Source organism: Budorcas taxicolor, chromosome 14 (genome assembly GCF_023091745.1).
Source record: "Budorcas taxicolor isolate Tak-1 chromosome 14, Takin1.1, whole genome shotgun sequence".
Classification (NCBI taxonomy): Eukaryota; Metazoa; Chordata; class Mammalia; order Artiodactyla; family Bovidae; genus Budorcas; species Budorcas taxicolor.
The window spans coordinates 45,474,791-45,498,369 of NC_068923.1; the positions used below are offsets into that span (position 1 = coordinate 45,474,791).

General features: G+C 40.9%; 1 protein-coding gene across 1 annotated transcript in view; it reads left to right on the plus strand.

The window, feature by feature from the left end:
* The window catches only part of PREX2 (phosphatidylinositol-3,4,5-trisphosphate dependent Rac exchange factor 2), a 296,906-nt gene that overhangs the window by 151,791 nt on the left and 121,536 nt on the right, over positions 1-23,579 (plus strand). Inside the window, exons 20-25 of the mRNA XM_052651670.1 lie at positions 89-225; positions 3,522-3,639; positions 5,317-5,501; positions 7,888-8,049; positions 22,302-22,521; positions 23,067-23,274. Of these exons, the coding sequence (XP_052507630.1) occupies positions 89-225; positions 3,522-3,639; positions 5,317-5,501; positions 7,888-8,049; positions 22,302-22,521; positions 23,067-23,274 (1,030 nt within the window). The remainder of the gene's footprint in view (positions 1-88; positions 226-3,521; positions 3,640-5,316; positions 5,502-7,887; positions 8,050-22,301; positions 22,522-23,066; positions 23,275-23,579) is intronic.

Sequence of the window (23,579 nt, forward strand, 5' to 3'; positions counted from 1 at the left end):
ATAAAATTGCTTCCCTATGTTACATGGGATAGAAATGAATCATATTCCTATAATTAGTTTTTGGCAATTTTCTCATTTTTATTTAAAGGAACTGTGGCTGCAGCCGCTGGTCTTCACCCTGGACAGTGTATCATCAAAGTCAACGGAATCAATGTCAGCAAAGAGACACACGCCAGCGTTATTGCCCATGTCACGGCCTGTAGGAAGTACCGGAGACCAACGAAGGTAAATGCCCTCGGTGCAGCTGTAATGGCGCACGCGCTCAGAAGGCCCTGGGGATGGCATGCAATGATGCCAGAACTGTCTGTGGTTTCCACTGCCAGGTTCATATTTAAGCACAGCATTGTCAATCTCATAATGCTTCTTTTATGCGCATAATTAGTTATAGTCGATTCTGCTTAAGTGGCCACATTTTGCTGCTGTAGTATTATCACCAGTTTAAACAGTGTCCTGGGCTATTTTCATTTTCCTTGTGATGAGTTTTCGAATAGTTGTTTATCAAATTGAAATCTAAAGGCCTGAACTGTTTTCTTGACAGATGCTTTAGAATCTGTAATGGTCAGCATGTATCTTTGTTGGTATATATGAATTATAAATGCTTACACTGTTTATTATAAAACTTCTGTCAGAAAGAATTGTAGGTTATACTTTACAGAGTCCGTGATTGACTGTTGAATATGTTTTATTTAGGTAACTGAATTTAGCTCTTAAAAGAAAACACCACAATGTGTTTGCCATTACTTAAAATTTTAAGCACTGTCCATTGATTCAAACTTTACATGCCATACAAAAATAAAGTTAAAATCCTATTTGGTAAGCAAAACTTACTATCCTCATGAGATACAAATGAGTATTGGGTTAGAAAAAGAAAATTCTCTCAAATTAATTGAGTACAAAAGGAATTCTAAAGGAGAGGCATTCTGTTTTTTTTTTTCTGTCATGCACCTAAAATACTCCTATTTTTGGATTTGGGAATATGATTTTGTGTCCAAAATGGAAAGCTGAATGACTACTTTCTCTTGGGCCAGGACTGACATCCTACAAAATACTGAGCCTCCAAGAAATTAGCTGATCAATTCTGCTTACTAATAAGGTCAAACAAGCATAGCAAATTGGAATTCACATGCAGATGCATAGGTTACTTGGATTAACAGTAGTTTCATACATATTTATTGAACTATGTTAGTGAATGAAGTTTTAAAAAGATACTGAAAGATCAGATCTTTCTCCTTATGCCAGAATTTTAAGAATTAGTTAAATTGAGTTGAGTTTCATTTCTTTTCATTTCCCTTATCTTCCTTGTTGGAGAGGTGTTGACCAGTGAAATAATTAAGAAAAGGAGTAAATAAACAGAGAAATTCACCAGGTAAATAATACACTCTAGCAGGTATCCATTGCTGCAAAACAGACTGTTCCAAACTTTGTGACTTGGAACAACAGTGATTAATTATTTCTCTTGCTTCTCCGGTTGACTTGGTGTTGGTTCCTTGAGGTGAGGGCTTCATTCTGCTGGGAACTGACTGGTACTGGGGTCCCCTCCTGAAGGTTTCTCACTCCAGAGCCACTCCACCTGGCCCTCCTTTCCAGTCCTAAGCATAATTCTCCTTTCTGCATAGCGTCTAAGTTTCAAGAGGGAATATTGCAAGTGATGATCTCTATATGGTGCTTGTTTACTAGCCCTCTGAAAAGTCAGATCACATGACCAAGCCCAGGGTCAGAAGGAGCTACACAAAGGTTTGGATTCTGGGGGACTGCTTCCTTGAAGGCCACAACCACTTACCAAGGTTTATTTGCATGATTAAGTGTTAACTAGCATTTTAATGATGTGGTATTGGTGCTCAGTTGCTCAGTTGTGTCTGACTCTTGGCAATGTCATGGACTATAGCCCACCAGGTTTCTCTATGGAACTTTCCAGGCAAGAATACTGGAGTGGGTTGCTCTTTCCTTCTCCAGGGGATCTTCCTGATCCAGGGATTGAGCCCTCATCTCTTGCATCTCCTGCATAGGCAGGTGGATTCTTTATGACTGTGCCACCTGGGAAGCCTTTTAATAATATATGAAAGTGAAAGTGAAGTCGCTCAGTCATGTCGGACTTTTCAAAGCCGAGCCCCAGGCTCCTCCATCCATGGGATTTTCTAGGCAAGAGTACTAGAGTGGGTTGCCATTCCCTTCTCCAGGGGATCTTCCCAACCCAGGGATTGAACCCAGGTCTCCCACATTGCAGGCTTTACCATCTGAGCCACCAGGGAAGCCCTTAATGATGTATAAGTGAAATGAAAGTCTGTTAGTCATGTCTGATTCTTTGCGACAGTCCATGGAATTCTCCAGGCCAGAATACTGGAGTGAGTAGCCTTTCCCTTCTCCAGGGGATCTTCCCAACCCAGGGATCAAACCCAGGTCTCATGCATTGCAGGCAGATTCTTTACCAGCTGAGCCCCAAGGGAAGCCCAAGAATTCTGGAGTGAGTAGCCTGTCCCTTCTCCAGCAGATCTTCCTGACCCAGGAATCGAACCAAGATCCCTGCATTGCAGGCAGATTCTTTACCAACTGAGCTATCAGGGAAGCCTTTAATAATGTATAGCACTACAATAATTAAACACAATTGTGAAGATGGATAATACAAATTATATCACACTTCAGTCATGCAACTCATCTTATCACCCTACCTAGGAAAACTACAAACATGAAAGTAATGCTCCCCTGTAAACATTTACTTGGTAGCCATTTCATCTTTCTCATTTATCTAAATAAGATGGGGAACTGCTACTTAAAATATAGGATCATTTATGATGTAGAAAGATTAAAAGGTAGTTATATCAGTTGGGAACCCCATGAATTGAAAAATATTCTTCCAGTTTTCTCATTGGTTTGTTTCACAAAAAACATTAAGTGTATTTGAAACATGTGTGACTGTTAAAAGAGCTCTTTAGGGACTTCCCTGGTAGTCCAGTGGTTGCGATTTGCCTTCCAGTGCAGGGGGTGCAGGTTCGATCCCTGGTGAGGGAACTAAGATCCCACATGTCTCATGACCAAAAACTAAAGTGTGAAACAGACAGAACACTGTAACAAATTCAATGAAGACTATAAAATTGGTCTACATTAAAAAATTTTTTTAAAAAGTACATTTAAGTCATCTGAACACTTACAGATGACTGCTTCTTCAGAAAAGTTTCCATCTACCATTTATTTTGTTTACAAATGTAATTTATAGTTCGTTATACGATATGCTTGAGACATTTGAGTAAGACATTTGGGAAATACATCTTATTTCAAAACCTATCTTTGGAAGAAAAAAACCTCAAGCTTTAAAAGGTCAGTTTGTTAAAAACAATATTAATTGCCATTGACTTCCTGTCAGTTTTGGACATTGACTTTCCTTCTCTTTCAAATTTTATTGTATTTAAACTAGAAGGGTGAATAAGATTGTCAGCTCTTCTTCTGAAGCACATTAATGAAATGGATATGCATTTTAGGAAACACTGATATTAAATACCTCTGAGGTTTCTTTCCTTCATTTCCAGCAAGATTCCATACAATGGGTTTATAATAGTGTTGAGAGCGCTCAGGAAGACCTTCAGAAGTCCAACTCCAAACCTCCAGGAGATGAAGCAGGGGATTCCTTTGACTGTAAAGTAGAAGGTAGGTTTCTTCTTCTCCTCTTGGGCCTATAGGATTCTTTGTCAATGTGCCATTGCCGAGTCCCAGTTATTAAAAACCTTATATGTTCAGGTGACTACCTTAGTCATCATCTCAAATAGACGTCACATCAAATCCCTAAGTCATAATTGCTGATGGCTAACATGGAATAGCTACGCCACTTTCTTAGGCACTCTGTTAGATATTTTGCATGGATTACCTTATCAGCTTATCAGAAATGAAGCTCTGTTTTGTTGTTCAGTCACTCAGTCATGTCCGACTCTTTGCTACCCCATGGGACTGCAGCACACCGGACTTCCCTGTCCTTCACCATCTCCCAGAGTTTGCTCAAACTCGTGTCCAGTGAGTCAGTGATGCCATCCAACCATCTCATTCTCTGTTATACCCTTCTCCTCCTGCCTTCATCTTTCCCAGCATCAGAGTTTTTCCAGTGAGTCAGCTCTTTGCATCAGCTGGTCAAAGTATTAGAGCTTCAGCTTCAGCATCAGTCCTTCCAATGAATATTCAGGGTTGATTTCTTTTAGGATTGACTGGTTGGATCTCCTTGCAGTCCAAGGGACTCTCAGGAGTCTTCTCCAACACCACAGTTCAAAAGCATCCAAATTATCATCACCCAAACTTTATGGAGAAGAAATTGAGGTCCATGGAGGTTAATGAATGTGCCCAAGCTAGTAAGTGGTAGAATGAGGATTCAAACCCCAGCTATAATGTGTTTCCTTGTTTTGAGTTTCAATGTTGTGTCAACCTTCCCACTCCAATGTGGTTCACAAACCATGAGCACCTGCATCACGTAAGTAGGATGGAGATACAGAGGCTCAGCCCCACCCTCTATCTACTGGGTGAGAATCTCAATTTTAGCAAGATAATATCTGTATGTACAATAAAATTTGAGAAGCCCTAGTTTAGAAAGTTCATAGTTCCTTTGAAATTATGTTTTTTCTGCTCTTGCCTATTTTATATTTACTGGTCCTGCCTTTATTGTAGGGATTAATTGTTTTAAGTAAACTAGTACTGTATTTTTACTTAGTATTTACTGTTAGATTCCTCATTCCTCAGCAGTTTCTTGCTTGAGACTACATTTTTTTTTTTCAGTAGCTGACTGATTGTTGGCCAAAAACCTATAGGAATATATTCAGGATGGAAATTTTATTACAGTCAACAGCGATACATTTTCTCAATGAGTTAGCCTCAGGAGATTCTGTTTGGGAAAATTCAGGCACTCTCTGCTGAAAAAATAATTATTGCATCTCCTTTCTGCTTCAGTATGATTTTCTGTATTTTTTCTGCTTTGAGAAAATATTCATCCAGTGTTTGAGGCAGTTTTAGGAACCCTGACTTGAAGTTATGCATGATTTTAATGAAAAAATTATGTTTCATGTTGATACAGATATAAGTAGGCATGCATATGGTCCATAGATCAAAACTGGGTGTGCAAAGATAAAACTAGTCATATTAGAATGGTAACGTTTGGATCAGTCAATCTTATATTTTTCTTCAATGCTCTTCTTTTTAAAAACATTAGCTAGATACTTCATTTAGCACAGCAGATTTAGTCACCCTTTAAAAACTCTAAAAAATATTCAGAGAGATTCAGATTATTTGAGGAGACTAAAAAACACCTTCCTGAATTCGCTGAATTAAAGTCGTCTTTTTTTCCAGAGGTAATTGACAAGTTCAACACCATGGCAATCATCGACGGGAAGAAGGAGCACGTGAGTTTGACGGTGGACAATGTCCACCTGGAGTATGGTGTTGTGTATGAGTATGACAGCACCGCTGGGATCAAGTGCAACGTGGTGGAGAAGATGATTGAGCCCAAAGGCTTCTTCAGCCTCACTGCCAAGGTACGAACGATCCTATCAGAGAAAGATATTATGTTCTCAGTAAAACAACTGAAGTCCTCACCCACCCCCACCTTAAAAAATGAAATAGCTGTGAATGCTTTAGCTGTCCGCTCATTCAAGTTCTCTTTCTTGTTCTTTTTTCCCCCATTACTCAACTGTGTATAGTCTTTTTTTTTTTTTTTTAATTGACCTCTTTTGGAGCACAGTGTTATGTTAGATGGGCTGCTTGCCCAGGCGAGCATTAGTTGATTTGGCAGAGGTTCTCTGCATTTAGTAAGTTTGCTATGTCTGTGAATTCAGTATCATGAAAATGTTTCAGATGGTTTTCATGACAGATGGTGCTTTCCTAAATGTACATAATCCTCTGAAGAATATTTGAAGTTGTAAAATGCATTCAGATTCTGTAAGGCTCATGTTTATTTCATGCAGTTTCTCGAAGCTTACAGACTAGTTTATGAATAGATCTTCAGGTGTGTATATAATTCTTAGTTGTGAAGAGTCTTGTCCTTAGTCCTTAAAGCAAGACAGGGAAGGAGGAAGAGGATCTTCATCCAAATGGATAAAACACATGGTAAGTAAGAGGTCACCCTGTTTGCTTTCCACCATCCTTCCACAAAGTAAATCGGTCAGACTCCTATTGCACCCTCCGCAGGTCAGAACTTTTGTGTTCCATCTACTTTTACATCACTCTGGGAGGATTCAGGTACAACAAGAAATATGTGTCTTCACCACCTTTATTTCTTCATTTCAGTTTCTGTTTCAAATGTGTATAGTTGAGATAGATCTAGTAATAATAGCAGGTATTTTTTAAATTTTAGTGGAAGAAAATAATAGAAAAATCCAAATGCACTATTTCAAAAATAATTATTTTATGTTTTTGTGTTATATTCTGAAAGTCAGTTTCTTTTTTCATTTTTTTTTAAATTTAATTGGAGGGTAATTGCTTTACAATATGAAAGTCAGCTTCTTAAAATTATCCCATCATTATGATGACACTGTACCACGATATGTATCTATTGATAGAGAATCTGTAGTTTCAAAATTCAACCCATTCCCAACTATTAATGCATTATACTACTGAGAAGATCTATAGAAGAGTTTGGGACCAGTTTATTGTAATTATTTTATCTCATTTTCTAACTCTTTGAAATTTACAAAATTACATGGATTATTTTATATATGACAACTGTACTACTTAATACTGTATATATTACTGTTTTACACATGAAGAAAGTCAAAGAAATTAAGAAATTTAATCAAGACCACACTGCTAATGATAAAGTGAGCTCTGATTTCTAGACTAGTGATTAAACCAAAAACTCACTCTCCTTATTCTGCAAGACAGGGAAATGGAGGTGGTGAGGGAGCTCAAATAAACATAGCATCTATACATTGTCTATCTCACACTATATTATAAAAACCTCATGCAAAGTTGTATCAGTCATTGTGATCCTTGAACAATCATAAATGCTACATATACGTAATGTTCGTGCTAAGTTGCTTCAGTCGTGTCCAACTCTTTGTGACCCTGTGGACCATAGCCCACCAGGCTCCTCTGTCCATGGGATTCTCCAGGCAAGAATACTGGAGTGGGTTGCCATTCCCTTCTCCAGGGGACCTTCCCTACCCAGGGATTGAGCCTGCATCTATTACGTCTCCTGCATGGGCAGGCAGGTTCTTTACCACTAGCACCACCTGAGAAGCCCACATATAAATAATACACATAATTAATTCTCTGTTCATTGGAAATTCTCAGTGATTCATGATGTACACACACACATGCTGCCTTATAATCAATTCAGATAGCCAAAAGATTTACTAATTGAGCACATCTTATGAATGGCTTTATCTGCTGCTTTTATCAGACAGAGTTCAGACACTGGAAGCGACATTGTTTTTTAACTTTGGCACGAGAAAGTCTCATTTATTCCATCCTTCTTTGAACATTTGTTATTATAAACGCACTCTCTGTACCAGGCTCTCAGTAGCAAGAAAGGATATGGTTTTCCTTAGTTTTTGTTGTTCTATTACCAAGTTGAGGGGAAAAAAAATGTTCTGAATAATTCTGACTAAAATATGGGCAGTGTGTTCCCACATCAGAGTGTACTGATTTATTCAGCAGGGCGTCTTTGAAGTCCCCTCACCTCCCTCAGGCAGCCTTTTTTTATAGCCAGCAGAAGGGAAAACAGGAGATGCCAGACACACAAGTCCATCACTTCACTGCCAGGGTTTATTGAACACAGAAATCCCAGGCAGCTAAAAGAAGCACACTGGGGAAAAAACACCCTGTGTTGTGGAATTGTGAACATTTTATTTGGCTGATTTTGAAGCTTTTATTTTCTTGCTCTGTTTTTGTGTGTGTGTGTGTGTGTGTGTGTGTCTACAGATTCTTGAAGCCCTGGCTAAAAGTGATGATCATTTCGTACAAAACTGCACCAGCCTTAGCTCTTTGAATGAAGTGATTCCTGCTGACCTTCAAAATAAATTCAGTGCCATTTGTAGTGAAAAAATTGAGCACATATGTCAGAGAATATCCAGTTATAAAAAGGTAAAGTAAAGGCTCTGGGTATTTTACACGTGATTATTATTTAAATTATTATTGTAATGTCAAATTTAATTCAGTGTTTGATTTTTTATTCCTTATTTATGTACCAGTGTATTGAAATAATGATAAGATTTATATAGCATTTTAGAGTTCTTCAAATGCCTTTATATCCTTTACCTCATTTGATCTTTGTAAGCTAAGTCATTATTTCATATTCTCCAATATAATAACCGAGACCTAGAGAATTAAATTGGGATTCCCAGGTGGCACAGTGGTAAAGAATCCACCGGCCAGTGCAGGAGAAGCAAGAGACGCGAGTTCAATCCCTGGGTTGGGAAGATCCCCAAGAGGAGGAAATGGCAACCCAGACCAGTATTCTTGCCTGAAAATCCCATGGGCAGAGGAGCCTGGTGGGCTACGCACCACCCTTCACAAAGAGTCGGACACAACTGAGCATGCATGCCTGCATTCATGCCAAGAATTAAATTACTTACTGGCAAGTATAGAGTTGGGATGTTAATCCAAACCACCTAGTCAGATTTTAAAATGATACAGTAGTTGTTCTTTCCCTGTTCTCTCAACAGAGGGAACAGGGTCCTCAATCAGAAAGTACTTGGAACACAGGCTGTTTCCTTCATTAATTGAGCACTTTTTATGCGTGAAGCTGTTCTTGGTTCCAGGAATATGGCAGCAAAGATTCTTCCCTCATGGTGTTTCCATTTGAGTGGGGGAGACAGCAACAAAGTAAATACATGTCCACAAAGGGGGGAAATAAACTATTGAAGAGAATTATGAGGACAACCATGGTGGGAAGTACTAGTGTGGGAACTCTGAACTGGGTAGCTAGAGAAAGCATCCTTTAGGAAAGCTTGTATTTAAATGACAAGTAGAGCTCTTTCTCCAAATGGGAGGAAGAAGCCTCCAGGTAGTCAGAACAGCTGGTGGTGGTGTTCAGTTGCCAAGTCATGTCCAGCTCTTCATGACCCCACGGACTGCAGCATACCAGGCCTCCCTGTCCCTCACCATCTCCCGAGATTCACCTATGTTCATGTCCTTTGAATCGGTGATGCCACCCAACCATTTTGTCCTCTATTTCCCTCTTCTCATTCTGCCTTCAGTCTTTCCCAGCATTAAAGTTTTTTCCAATGAGTCAGCTTTTTGCACCAGGTAGCCAAAATATTGGAGCTTCAGTTTCAGCATCAGTCCTTTAGGCCTCAAAGCAGAAAGAAGGCCAGGGTGTCAGGTGGAAAGAGATTAGTCCTAAGGGTGGAAGCTTCAGCAGGGACCAGCATGAGATGCTGTGAAACTCTATACCTTTCAGGACTTTGGGTTTTCTTCTTACATCAATGAGAAGTTGGAAGTTTTTAGATATAATGGTGGCTTCATTTAATGTAGGTTTTTAAAAGGTCATGCTAGGAACTTCCGTGGTGGTACAATAGTCAACACTTTGCCTGCCAGTGCAGGGTGTGGGTCCAATCCCTGGTCAGGGAGCTGAGACCCCACATGCCTTGTCACCCAAAGACCAAAACATAAAACAGAAACAGTATTGTAACAGACTTAATAAAGATGGTCTACATCACATCCCCCCCCAAAAAAGATAGTGCTGGCTCCCCTGTAGGAATAGATTGCAAGGTGCAATCTTGCAATCTAGAGAGGTGTGTCCAGGTGCGTGATGGTGGTGGCATAGACTCTGGTGAAGACAGAGGAGACAGAACATTTGGCGAATCTGACAATATATTTTAGAGACAGAGTAAATAAAAATGGATGTCCAAAACATATGTTTTAATATCTTTTCATTTTTTTTCTATTTGTATCAATGGGAAGATAGCTAATTAAATTATTTTCCTCAAAGTGAGGCTGGTTGCATGGATATTTTGTTTGTGCATGTGTGGGGGGGAGTTTAATAGCCAATGAATGACCTAAAAGGAAGAGTCTCCTCACCAGAAAGTAAATTAGCCAAAACCTTGATCTTGAAGTTCTTGCCTGCGGAAGTGTGACTGAATACATCTCTGTTCTTTAAGCTAAAAAAAAAAAAAAAAAAGAGCAAGAGAGAGACTAGTTGCTTAAAATTTGATGGTCATACTAGGAAATATTATTTATCCCAGTGTATGTGAATATGACTTAACTGACTATGTTTGATATGGTAAATAAAAGATAAGCCCTTTTTATGGTCATACTAGGAAATATTATTTATCCCAGTGTATGTGAATATGACTTAACTGACTATGTTTGATATGGTAAATAAAAGATAAGCCCTTTTTATGTCCAGATATGTCCATTTAAAAACAGGCAAATGCGTGAAAGAATACCCAAGGAATTTCAATCTTGGTTACCTTAGGTAGGAGAAAGAAAAGGGGACTCACTGTGGTTTTCTTTAAGGCCTTCCTATACTGTTTGGCTTGTTAAGTTGAATATATATTGATGTCATAATTTTAGGAAGAAAAAATGATATTCAAGATCACTGTATAACTGTCATATCTGTTCACTCTCTTTCCATGACTGCTGTTGACCCCTTTGAGTTTGAGAACCATTCCATGAATATGCCTTGTGGAAGCCGAAGAACAGAAGATTTTCTTTTTACTTCTCCTGTCTCTTTGAGATGTGACAGTTCTTTGAAGTTAAATTTAAAAGCTCTAAACAAATGCAAATTAGTAGTTCCCTTTTGAACACATTTTGAAAAGAGAGTCATTCTACTTCAGAGATGGATCTGTATAAAGTATGGTAGGGTTCGGGCAGATTCTGGTTATCAAACTTGTCACGGTTGTGTGTCTCGTTTTTCTACCTCGTTTTCAATTTCTTCCTATTTTCTCTCCATTCATTCAAACAACAAAAGCAGTAGAAGTAGCTTAAAGAAATATACATCAGTTCAGTTCAGTTCAGTTCAGTCCCCCAGTCGTGTCCGACTCTTATAGGAGAAGGTAAAATATCTAAGTAAAAGCAAAACATTAGTATGAGGGTATATTACATAGGGTATTGATACAGCTGCTTTAAGAAGGGCCAAGACAACGTAGACTTAGCAGAAAGTTTATTTCTCACTCTTGTGAAAGCCCAACCGATAGGAGTCCAGTGTGGTGAGGCTGATGATCTTCTAGGGATCCTCCTATATTTTTGTTTTCTCCTTTAGGATATTGCCCTCTTCCACAAAGCCAAAGTTGGCTCACCACCACCATGTCTAAACGAATTCCCCTTAAACGGGGAAAGAGAAAGCAGAGAGTGAATTGCTTCCTTTTGAGGGCAGGACCCAGAAGTTGTAAAGTGAAAGTGAAGTCACTCAGTCACTCAGTCGTGCCCGTGGATAGTAGCCTGCGCCAAGCTCCTCCATCCATGGGATTTTCAAGGCAAAGTACTGGAGTGGGTTTCCATTTCCTCCATCCCTATTCACATCTTGTTAGACTTTTAGTGCAAAGGACACTGGGACATGTAGTCTCAAACTGGGCATCCATGTGGCAAAGTAAGGGCTTCCCCTGTGGCTCAGCAGTAGAGTCCTCCTGCAGTGCAGGAGCTGCAGAAGACTCGGGTTCAATCCCTGGATCAGAAGGATCCCCTGGAGGAGTTCATGGCAACCCACTTCCAGCATTCTTGCCTGCAGAATCCCATGGACAGAGGAGCCTGACAGGCTACAGTCCATAGGATTGCAAAGAGTCAAACATGACTGAAGCAACTTAGCACGCATGTGCCAAACTAAAGTTTAAGGAACTTTATTACTCAGAGAAAGAAGAAGAGAATGAATATTGAAGGAAAATGAACAGGTTAATTTAGAGATAAAGCTATGTTAGAGGGACTTCCCTGGTGGTCCAGTGGTTAAGATTTCACCGTCCAATGCAGGGGATGCGAGTTTAATCCTTGATTGGGGATCTAAGGTCCCACGTGTCTCAGGAACAACAAAACAAACAACAAAAATCTTCCCATAAAACAGAGGCAATGCTGTAGCAAATTCAATAAAGACTTTTAAAATGGTCCACATCAAAAAAGATAATCTTAAAAAAATTATTAGAAGAGATGGTATAAAAATTTTTCATTTCAAAAAAAAATTTTTTTTTAAGATGATATTCATTGGAAAAATAAAGAGAGAGAGAGGGAGAGATGGTCTGGATCATCAGAGAATAAAGGGTATAGGTAAGTAGGCCCTAAGACTCTACCTACTCAAGTGGCATATTCTGTTTGGCCTTCAGCTTCCTGATGGCTAAAATGAAAAAGGAACACTGTCTGTCACATATCTGTCAGCATTTCTGTGGTATATACATAATTTCTTAATAGAGAGGTGGAACTTTTCTTGGATTGAGTTCTAAATAAAATCTCTTACCCGGAGTTTCAAAGAGGCAACAACAGGAATGTCAGGGCAGTGCCCTTAAACATAGTCCTGCAAAAGAAGCAGACATCCATTTTATGTGGCAGATACGTTTAATGCATTCCTTAATGAAATAACAGAGGTCAAGAAACTGAAGTCCACAAAAGCAAGTTTGTTGCAGTATGGTACAGGAAGACTAGAAAATTACTTACTAAATGTGTACATTTTGTGTAGGCAATGGGGCCTTAAGTCAGTTATTTGAAGAAGACTTCCCTCTCCCACATACTGTCTACTTGAGAAGAAAGGTCAGAATACATGAAGCAATAATAATACTCATTAGCCTCCTTGGCGATGTTGCATAATGGTTGAATATGCTGGCACTCACCACCCTGCTCTACACGCTACTCCTTCCTGCAGTTATGGAGCACACAACAGTTTATAGCAGTTGATATCAGGCATTGTGTCCCTTATTTTGGATTTCCTGGGTGGGTCAGTGGTAAAGAATCCGCCTGCCAGTGCAGAAGACGCAGGAGACACGGGTTCGATCCCTGGTTTGGGAAGGGCCCCTGGAGAAGGAAATGGCAACCCACTCCATTATTCTTGCCTGGAAAATCCCATGGACAGAGGAGCCTGGAGGACTATAGTCTATGGAGTTTCAAAAGAGTCAGACATGACTTAGCAACTAAACAACAAACCATATTTTACAGTTTGCCTGTGTTGTGTAATCTTACCAACACAGTGGTATGAGACACATTTCCTTTATGAAGTGACTGAAGTTCAGAGTGGTCAGCTAACTTGCCCAAAGGCATGCAGCTGGAACAGCAGTGGAATTTGAACCTTGTTCCCTTTTATTCTAAAACTGATTGTTTACCTGTAGTTGTTACTGTGCTAAACAGCACGGTTCTGACTGCAAATGAGTACATGCTCAATTGCTTAGCTGTGGCCCACTCTTTGTGACCCCATGGACTGTAGCCCATGAGGCTCCTCTGTCCATGGAATTTTCCTGGCAAGAATACTGGAGTTGGTTGCCATTTTGTCCTCCAGGGTATCTTCCTGACCCAGGGATAGAACCCCTGTCTCCTCTCTCCTGCATTGCAGGCAGATTCTTTGTTGTGGAGCCACCAGGGAACTGCAAGGCCAATAGCCTTTCAGAGGAGGAGAAATCCTCTTGGATTGAGGAGTCAGCAGATGCTAGCTGCTGTCAGTTGGAAAGATGCGTCAGATTGATTTGATATCTCTCTTTACTTCCTTCTCAAGTAAAGAGAGATATCATAAGCAAATGAGACTGATCTTATTGAGGAAGAGTTGACAGACTGCCCAGGCCTGAAAGGAGGATTTGAGTTGGATGCAATTAAAAAGGAAACCTGACAAAATATGATTTTTTTCCAGTGATATTTTGAAGTGACATAATCATCAGGTTTGTTTGTAAGATGTCCATATTGATGATGATTTGGACTTGAAGAAGCCTTGGGGACAGAGAGAAAAGATCAGTTCAAGCCATGTGCTGAATTGTTTATGACGATAAAGAAGGTGTTATTTTTTGGTTTCTAACAGCCTGTTTTGAGATAAAATGAGGGGTGTATATTGGGCTTTCCTGGTGGCTCAGATGGTAAAGACGGGCTTCCCTGGTGGCTCTGTTGGTAAAGAATCTGCCTGCAGTGCAGGAGGCCTGGATTCAATCCGTGGGTCGGGAAGATCCCCTGGAGAAGAAAATGGCAACCCACTCCAGTATTCTTGCCTGGGAAATCCCATGGACAGAGGAGCCTGGTGGGCTACAATCCATGGGTCACATAGAGTCGGATGCAACTTAGTGAGTTAACTGAACTGATGAGGGGTGTATGTTGTAGGGTGTCAGAAGCAGAAAGTATAGGGGTTTCCCCAAAAAGTGGGTGATTCTCAAAAACAGTTTGGCATGTGAGAAGCATCTCCCATTTCCGCAGGAGTAACTGGGCTCTTGGGAACCTTTTAAAGCAGAAGTGGACAAGCTACTGGGCAGTGATTTCAAATGATGAAAAGAATGTTTCTGAAGTTTGAAATTCTCATATGCACATTATAGCTGTTTGAGCCTTGAAGTAGCCGTGTGTACTGAAAATTCTTATCATCCTGCTTTTTTCCTTAGGGAGATTAAGAATTGACTTTGTGTCACATATTTGGCAGGCAGTCAACTAGGTATCATTCCTATGGAGTACTGTCTCACTTATTTTTATTTTTCATTTAGAAACTAGGACTTCAGTGCTTTAAAAGCAATCCCTTCATCATCATCACTTCTTGACCATAGATCTACTCAGAATCATTCAGTTCCATTCAGTCGCTCAATCATGTCTGACTCTTTGTGACCCCATGACTGCAGCATGCCAGGCCTCCCTGTCTATCACCAACTCCCGGAGTCTACCCAAACTCATGTCCATTGAGTCGGTGATGCCTTCCGACCATCTCATCCTCTGTCGTCCCCTTCTCCTCCTGCGCTCAATCTTTCCCAGCATCAGGGTCTTTTCCAGTGAGTCAGCTCTTCACATCAGGTGGCCAAAGTATTGGAGTTTCAGCTTCAACATCAGTCCTTCCAATGAACACTCAGGGCTGATCTCCTTCAGAATGGACTGGTTGGATCTCCTTGCAGTCCAAGGGGCTCTCAAGGGCCTTCTCCAACACCACAGTTCAAAAGCATCAGTTCTTCTGCACTAAACTTACTTTATAGTCCAGCTCTCACACCCATACATGACCACTGGAAGAACCTTGACTAGACGGACCTTTGTTGACAAAGTATGTCTCTGCTTTTTAATATACTATCTAGTTTGGTCATAACTTGCCTTCCAAGGAGCAAGCATCTTTTAATTTCATGGCTGCAGTCACCATCTGCAGTGATTTTGGAGCCCCCCAAAATAAAGTCAGCTACTGTTTTCACTGTTTCCCCATCTAATTGCCAAGAAGGGATGGGACCAGATGAAATGGTCTTAGTTTTCTGAATGTTGAGCTTTAAGCCAACTTTTTCACTCTCCTCTTTCACTTTCATCAAGAGGCTCTTTAGTTCTTCACTTTCTGCCATAAGGGTGGTGACATCTGCATATCTGAGGTGATTGATATTTCTCCCGGCAATCTTGATTCCAGCTTGTGCTTCCTTCAGCCCAGCGTTTCTCATGGTGTACTCTGCATAGAAGTTAAATAAGCAGGGTGACAATATACAGCCTTGACGTACTCCTTTTCCTGTTTGGACCCAGTCTGTTGTTCCATGTCCAGTTTTAACTGTTGCTTTCTGACCTGCATATAGGTTTCTCAAGAGGCAGGTCAGGTGGTCTGACATTCCCATCTCTTTCAGAATTTTCCACAGTTTCTTGTGATCCACACAGTCAAAGGCTTTGGCATAGTCAATAAAGCAGAAATAGATGTTTTTCTGGAACTCTCTTCCTTTTTCGATGATCCTGCAGATGTTGGCAATTTGATCTCTGGTTCCTCTGCCTTTTCTAAAACCAGCTTGAACATCAGGAAGTTCACGGTTCACGTATTGCTGAAGCCTGGCTTGGAGAATTCTGAGCATTACTTTACTAGTGTGTGAGATGAGTGCAATTGTGTGGTAGTTGGAGCATTCTTTGGCATTGCTTTTCTTTGGGATTGGAATGAAAACTGACCTTTTCCAGTCCTGTGGCCACTGCTGAATTTTCCAAATTTGCTGACATTGAGTGCAACACTTTCAGAGCATCATCTTTTAGGATTTGAAATAGCTCAACTGGGATTCCATCACCTCCACTAGCTTTGTTTGTAGTGATGCTTCCTAAGACACACTTGATTTCACATTCCAGGATGTCTGGCTCTAGGTTGGTATCTTTCTAATGAAGTGGAGAAAGAAGCTTAACAAGAAAACATTTCAAAAATCTTTTCAGTTTGAATAAAATGTTGATACCTAAGGTAGCAGTTTGTCATGGAAAGTAAATTCCATTTGTATATCAAATGTGTGTGAACAGAAACTAGCATTTGTGAATATATATTTTTAATTTCCACATATTTACTTTTAAACTGTTATTATTTGTTTTTTATTTGCTAATTCATGTCTGACTCTTTGTGACCACATGGACTGCAGTCTGCCAGCCTCCTCTGTCCGTGGGATTTCCCAGGCAAGAATAATGGAGTGGGTTGCCATTTTTTTCTCCAGGTGATCTTCCCAACCCAGGGATTGAACCCGCATCTCCTACATTGGCAGGCAGATTCTTTATCAATGTGCCACCAAGGAAGCCCAAACTACTATTAGCAACCCATTTTTCTCCAAAATAAAAGCTTCAAACAGCCCTCTTTCTATAAAATAAAATGTATCCTTAGAAACTAAAATCTCAAAGAGGCTGGCTTTCCCTTATTGTTTTGACTCAAAGTTTTAGGTTTTAAAAATAAAAACAGGTTGATATTTTTAGTTTCCATTGCTGGGCTGCTGCCATCAGATTTGAATTTTTGGCCAGTGGTACAGGCTACAGATGTTCAGACCTTGCTGGGGACCCGAGTGAACCCTAAACTGGTATTTAATCCCCATGGGGCAGAAAGTGTGGGTGATTGATCCAACGCAAAACTATGAGCTGTTCAGAGGAATGCCGCTCACTCTCTGTTGGCCTGAGAACTTTTAAAAATTCTGGATTCCCTTTCCTGTTTCCAAATAATTCCATAATTGGGCTTATTTTTGGCAATGGGAATACTTCTTCCATATATTTAATGAGCTTTCAAGAGATAGTTCCTGTTTACACAAAAATACTATCTGTAGGGGCAGGAGTTGTATCTCCAGCACAACCTAGGAGCATACATAGATGCTTCTTTTCATGTTTTTGTATGAATGAATAGTTGATTAAAGTGACACAAGGAGAGAGAAGGCTAACTGCCTATGACAGTGGATGCTGTGACATAAAACAATTGATCTCCATGCTTTTGTGTGTGCCTTGGGAGCCAGGTCTAAGGTGTTTATCCTGCAACTACAGTGGGAAAGAACTTCCGAGTGAAAGTTTGCATCTGGCCTTAAATTTGGGGTCTTTCCGAGATAAGTCACAGTTTCTTTTAGTAATAAAGAGAGAGGAATAGATCTCTATTTACTAGAGATTTGCATGCATGAAGTCACTTCAGCCGTGTCCAACTCTTTGCAACCCTGTGAACCATAGCCAGCGAGTCTCCTTTGTCTATAGGATTCTCCAGACAAGAAGACTGGAGTGGGTTGCCATGCTCCCCTCCAGGGGATCTTCCCGACACAGGGATTGAAGCCATGTGTCTTACTCTGCCTACACTGGCAGGCAGGTTCTTCACTGATAATGCCACCTGAGAAGCCCTCAGTGAGTTCAGTTCAGTCACTGAGTCATGTCTGACTCTTCGTGACCCCATGAATCGCAGCCCGCCAGGCCTCCCTGTCCATCAGCTCCTGGAGTTCACTCAAACTCATGTCCATTGAGTCAATGATGCCATTTAGCCATTTCATCCTCTGTCGTCCCCTTCTCCTCCTGCCCCCAATCCCTCCCAGCATCAGAGTCTTTTCCAATGAGTCAATACTTCACGTGAGGTAGCCAAAGTATTGGAGTTTCAGCTTTAGCATCATTCCTTCCAATGAACACCCAAGACTGATCTCCTTTAGAATGGACTGGTTGGATCTCCCTGCAGTCCAAGGGGACTCTCAAGAGTCTTCTCCAACACCACAGTTCAAAAGCATCAGTTCTTCGCCCGCTCAGCTTTCTTCACAGTCCAACTCTCGCATCCATACATGACCACTGGAAAAACCATATCCTTGACTAGATGGACCTTTGTTGGCAAGGTAATGTCTGTGCTTTTGAATATGCTATCTAGGTTGGTCATGACTTTCCTTCCAAGGAGTAAGCATCTTTTAATTTCATGGATGCATCACCATCTGCAGTGATTTTGGAGCCCCCCAAAATAAAGTCTGACACTATTTCCACTGTTACCCCATCTATTTCCCATGAATTGATAGGACCAGATGCCATGATCTTCGTTTTCTGAATGTTGAGCTTTAAGACAACTTTTTCACTCTCCTCTTTCACTTTCATCAAGAGGCTTTTTAGTTCCTCTTCACTTTCTGCCATAAGGGTGGTGTCATCTGCATATCTGAGGTTATTGATATTTCTCCCGGCAATCTTGATTCCAGCTTGTGCTTCCTTCAGCCCAGCGTTTCTCATGATGTACTCTGCATAGAAGTTAAATAAGCAGGGTGACAATATACAGCCTTGCCGTACTGCTTTTCCTATTTGGAACCAGTCTGTTGTTCCATGTCCAGTTCTAACTGTTGCTTCCTGACCTGCATACAGGTTTCTCAAGAGGCAGGTCAAGTGGTCTGGTATTCCCATCTCTTGAAGAATTTTCCACAGTTTATTGTGACACAGGCAAAGGCTTTGGCATAGTCAATAAAACAGAAATAGATGTTTTTCTGGAACTCTCTTGCTTTTTTGATGATCCAGCAGATGTTGGCAATTTGACCTCTGGTTCCTCTGCGTTTTCTAAAACCAGCTTGAACATCTGGAAGTTCACTGTTCATGTATTACTGAATCCTGGCTTGGAGAATTTTGAGCATTGCTTTACTGGCATGTAAGATGAGTGCCATTCTGTGGTAGTTGGAGCATTCTTTGCCATTACCTTTCTTTGGGATTGGAATGAATACTGACCTTTTCCAGTCCTGTGACCACTGCTGAGTTTCCCAAATTTGCTGGCATATTGAGTGCAGCACTTTCACAGCATCATCTTTCAGGATTTGAAAGAGCTCAACTGGAATTCCATCACCTCCACTAGCTTTGTTCATAGTGATGCTTTCTAAGGCCCACTTGACTTCACATTCCAGATGTCTGGCTCTAGCTGAATGATCACACCATCATGATTATCTTGGTTATGAAGATCTTTTTTGTACAGTTCTTCTGTGTATTCTTGCCACCTCTTCTTAATATCTTCTGCTTCTGCTAGGTCCATACCATTTCTGTCCTTTATCGAGCCCATCTTTGCGTGAAATGTTCCCTTGGTATCTCTAATTTCTTGAAGAGATCTCTAGTCTTTCCCATTCTGTTGTTTTCCTCTATTTCTTTGCATTGATCCCTGAGGAAGGCTTTCTTATCTCTCCTTAGAGAAGACTTCTAGCAGAAGCCCTACTAGAAGTAAAAGTGAAAGTAAAGTAAAGTGAAGTCGCTCAGTTGTGTCCAACTCTTTGTGACACCATGGAATGTAGCCTACCAGGCTCTGAGGAGCCTTTTAGTCCATAGAATTTTCCAGGCAAGAGTACTGGAGTGGGTTGCCATTTCCTTCTCCAGAGCATGTTCCCAACTCAGGGATTGAACCCAGGTCTCCCACACTGCAGGCAGATGCTTTACCGTCCGAGCCACCAGGGAAGCCTTCAGAGATTAATAGATTGATTAATTCTTAGTACTTCCCTGGTAGTCCAATAGCTGAAACTCCATGCTCCCAATACAGGGGGCCCAGGTTCAATCCCTGGTCAGGGAACTAGAACCCACCTGCCACAACTCAGAGTTTGTATTCACAACTTAAAAAAATAGAAAAAAAGGTCATGCATGCCTCAACTAAAGATTCCACGTGCTGCAACTAACAGACCTGGCACAGCCACATAAATAAATATTTTTAAGAACAGATCAAGAATTCTCTAAATGCCTTTCTGTCTTTCAGTATTTAGACTATTTTCATTATATTGTGCTGTCCTTAGTCTCTCAGTCATATCCAGCTCTTTGTGACCCATGGACTGTAGCCAGGCTCCTCTGTCCATGTAATTCTCCAGTCAAGAAGACTGGAATGGGTTGCTTTGCCCTCTTCCAGGGGTTCTTCCCAACCAAGGGATCGAACCCAGGTCTCCTGCATTGTAGACGGATTCTTTACCATCTGAGCCACCAGGGAAGCCCAAGAATACTGGATTAGGTAGCCTATCCATTCTCCAGGGGACCTTCCCTAGCCAGGAATCGAACCAGGGTCTCCTGCATTGCGGGGAGATTCTTTTCCAGCTGAGCTACCAGGGAAGTCCCATTTTTCAGAATATATCGTTATCAAATGTGTTAATAATTTGTTAATAGATTCCTGCATTTTAGTCCAGTTCCATTCAGAGTCCTACTATGGGCTAGCACTTTGCTGAGCTTCTGACATATGATTTGAAAGCATAGTTTAAATATACCTAAGATAGATCATATTCTAATAGTGAGCTTATAAGATGTGATTTTTGATTTCATATCTTTATTCTTGAGTTTAACCTAGAAAAGTCACTAAGTCCATTTCCTCCTCCAGAGGATCTTCCTGACCCAGGGATTGAGCCCTTGTTTCTTATGTCTCCTGCATTGACATGTGAGTTCTTTACCGCTAGCACCACCTGGGAAGCCCTTCAGTTTTGGGGATGACATACCCTGGTGGCCTAGGTGATGAAGAATCTGCCTGCAATGGGTTTGACCTGGATTTGATCCCTGGGTTGGGAAGATCCTTTGGAGGAGGGAATGGCAACCCATTTCAGCATTCTTGCCTGGAGAATCCCCATGGACAGAGGAGCCTGATGGGCTACTGTCCGTGGGGTCACAAAGAGTTGGAGACGACTGAGTGACTAAGCGCACACACGCAACTGAAACTTTGGGAGCTGGTGGCTATCGGACCTTTGCTTCTGACACTATAATCTGTCTCTGTGAGATGCTTTGTTTGTGGTACAAAAGACAGATGTCAGCATCACCCTCGTGGAGTTCACATCTGCTCAGGGAGAGGGAAATAAGAAAGTTATTCATAACTACAAGGGGGAGTTGCAGAGTGCTGTAATCTAACACCTAACACCAGGAAAATTGAACTTAGACTGGCACTAAAGGAACATCTCTTGACAGTTTCACAGAACTTGAAAGTGCATAGGAGTAAGTTTGGAAATGAAGGAAGAATATTCTAGTGACATTGAACAGTTTGTACCAGGATCTCCAGAGAGTAGACGGTGTGGGAGAGGAACTGAGTGCAAGCCAGAGGAGCAAAGGAAAGAGAGCTTGAGATAGATAACCCGGGTATGGATCAGACTTTAGGTGGCCGTGTAGACCATGGCGGGCTTCCCAGTTGGTGCTAGTGGTAAAGAACCTGCTTGTCAATGTAGGAGACATAAGCCAATTGAACCTGCCAATGTGGGTTCTATTCCTGGGTTGGAAAGATCCCCTGGAGGAAGGCGTGGCAGCCCACTACAGTATTCTTGCCTGGAGAATCCTATAGACAGAAAAGCCTAGTGGACTATAGTTCATATTGTCACAAAGAGTCAGAGTGGACTGAATGACTTAGCACACACGTAAACCATGGCACGTCTAGACTATGGATGAACTGCAAAGTTTTAAGTAATTGAGTGGCTATCTGAGGATGCTGTGTAAATTCCTTGAGCATCACTTTATTCTCAATGGCATAGAAGCAGAGTCCACACCAGTCTTCAGGCTGATCCTGACCCAAGGCTCAGCAGAGATTAGTAGAAACCATGGAAGGTACAGTCTGTTCTGCCTCAGGGGTACCACCACAGAGCTTTGCTGTCTAGCCTGTTCACAGACTCAGGTCTGGGTCAGCTTTCTCATAGTGTTTGGAATAATCCTTCTTCTACCCTTGACCTGACAGCTACCCTATTCTCCCAGCTTGCCTCACTTTAAATATTGTGTTCCTATCTTGGTGTCCTAGGACGCCAATTCGATTTCTCTCTCTGACTGTCAGCTGCTAGGAGCCTGTGGATTTGAGTCCTAGTAAGTGGTATTGATCACTTAAATTCATTTCTTTTACCGCTTAGCTTGCAGTCAGAGTTTCAAAGGCATCCATTGCATTTGCTGCCTCTGTGGCTTTGCTTTTCTAAGAATGTGTGGGTTTTAAAATAATGACTTAATTTCTAACAACTTATAATTTATTTCACCCATTCCAGTTGACATGATGTAATTTTCTTTTGACTTTGCTGTGGATGACAGGAGTAAAATGTTTGATTATCACAGCATGTTTAACTGCTGTCTCTTTCTTCTTTCATTTACAGTTTTCTCGTGTACTAAAGAATAGAGCCTGGCCCACCTTTAAACAGGCCAAATCTAGAATCTCCCCTCTGCACAGCAGCGACTTCTGCCCTACCAACTGCCATGTCAATGTGATGGAAGTTTCTTATCCCAAAACATCAACATCCCTGGGGAGTGCGTTTGGTGTTCAGTTGGATAGTAGGAAGCATAATTCTCATGATAAAGAAAATAAATCTGAACAAGGTAGGTTAGGTTTTTAAACTTTATCAAATTATGACAAATAACTTAGGCAGTCATAACTATTCCCACCTCCCTGGAATTGGATAGATTCCTGACATGTCAGCAAGTCTGAACTAAAGGATTCCTCACTCTAGTCATTTGGATAATATGCATAAGTGTTTGTAGGATGAAGTGGCCTTATGCATTTTGTATTAATTTTCCTTCAAAAAGAATGATTCTTTTTGGCTTCCTTATATGTCTGATAAGCACAGCTCATCTTGCTGTGAAATCTCTCATCTGAAATGGCCCTGTAACTGTGAGAAAAATATAGGAGGAGCAGCTGCAAGAAAAGCAGAGTACTATCCCATGCCATTAGAGTGGGCCATGGGATTGAATTGTATCCTAATTTTGAATCTCAACTCCCTGTAAGCTTTAATTCTTGAATTAAATTTAACATTGGATTGGCATTTTATTTTTTGTAAGGTTGGACATCTAAAATGGATTGCACTGGATTGCTACTGTAAGCTAACGGTAATAGTTGTTACTATAGAATGATTTTAACTCCTCAGGAAAACTAAGCCCTATGGTGTACATTCAACATACGATCACGACCATGGCAGCCCCTTCAGGCCTGTCTCTGGGACAGCAAGATGGACATGGTCTCCGGTATTTGTTGAAAGAAGAAGACTTAGAAACCCAGGATATCTATCAGAAACTTTTGGGCAAACTTCAGACTGCACTGAAAGAGGTGGAGATGTGTGTTTGTCAAATAGATGAGTAAGTATTTTATTTACTGACCTTTTAAATGTTCCCGATAAAATAGCTGTATAAAATGGGACTCATGAACATCCATTATTCTTTGTAGTGTTTGAAAATATAGGAATTTTTGCTGACCGTTTAGGTCCTCTTCATTCCATCACCTTAAAAACAATGTGGTTCTTGTTCGAACAATGTAAGTCGCTAAGTGGTGTCTGACTGTTTGTGTCCCCATCAACTGCAGCATGCCAGGCCCCCTGTCCCTCACTGTTTCCCAGAGTTTGCCCAAGTTCATGTCCATTGAATCAAAACATGTCAATTCTGTT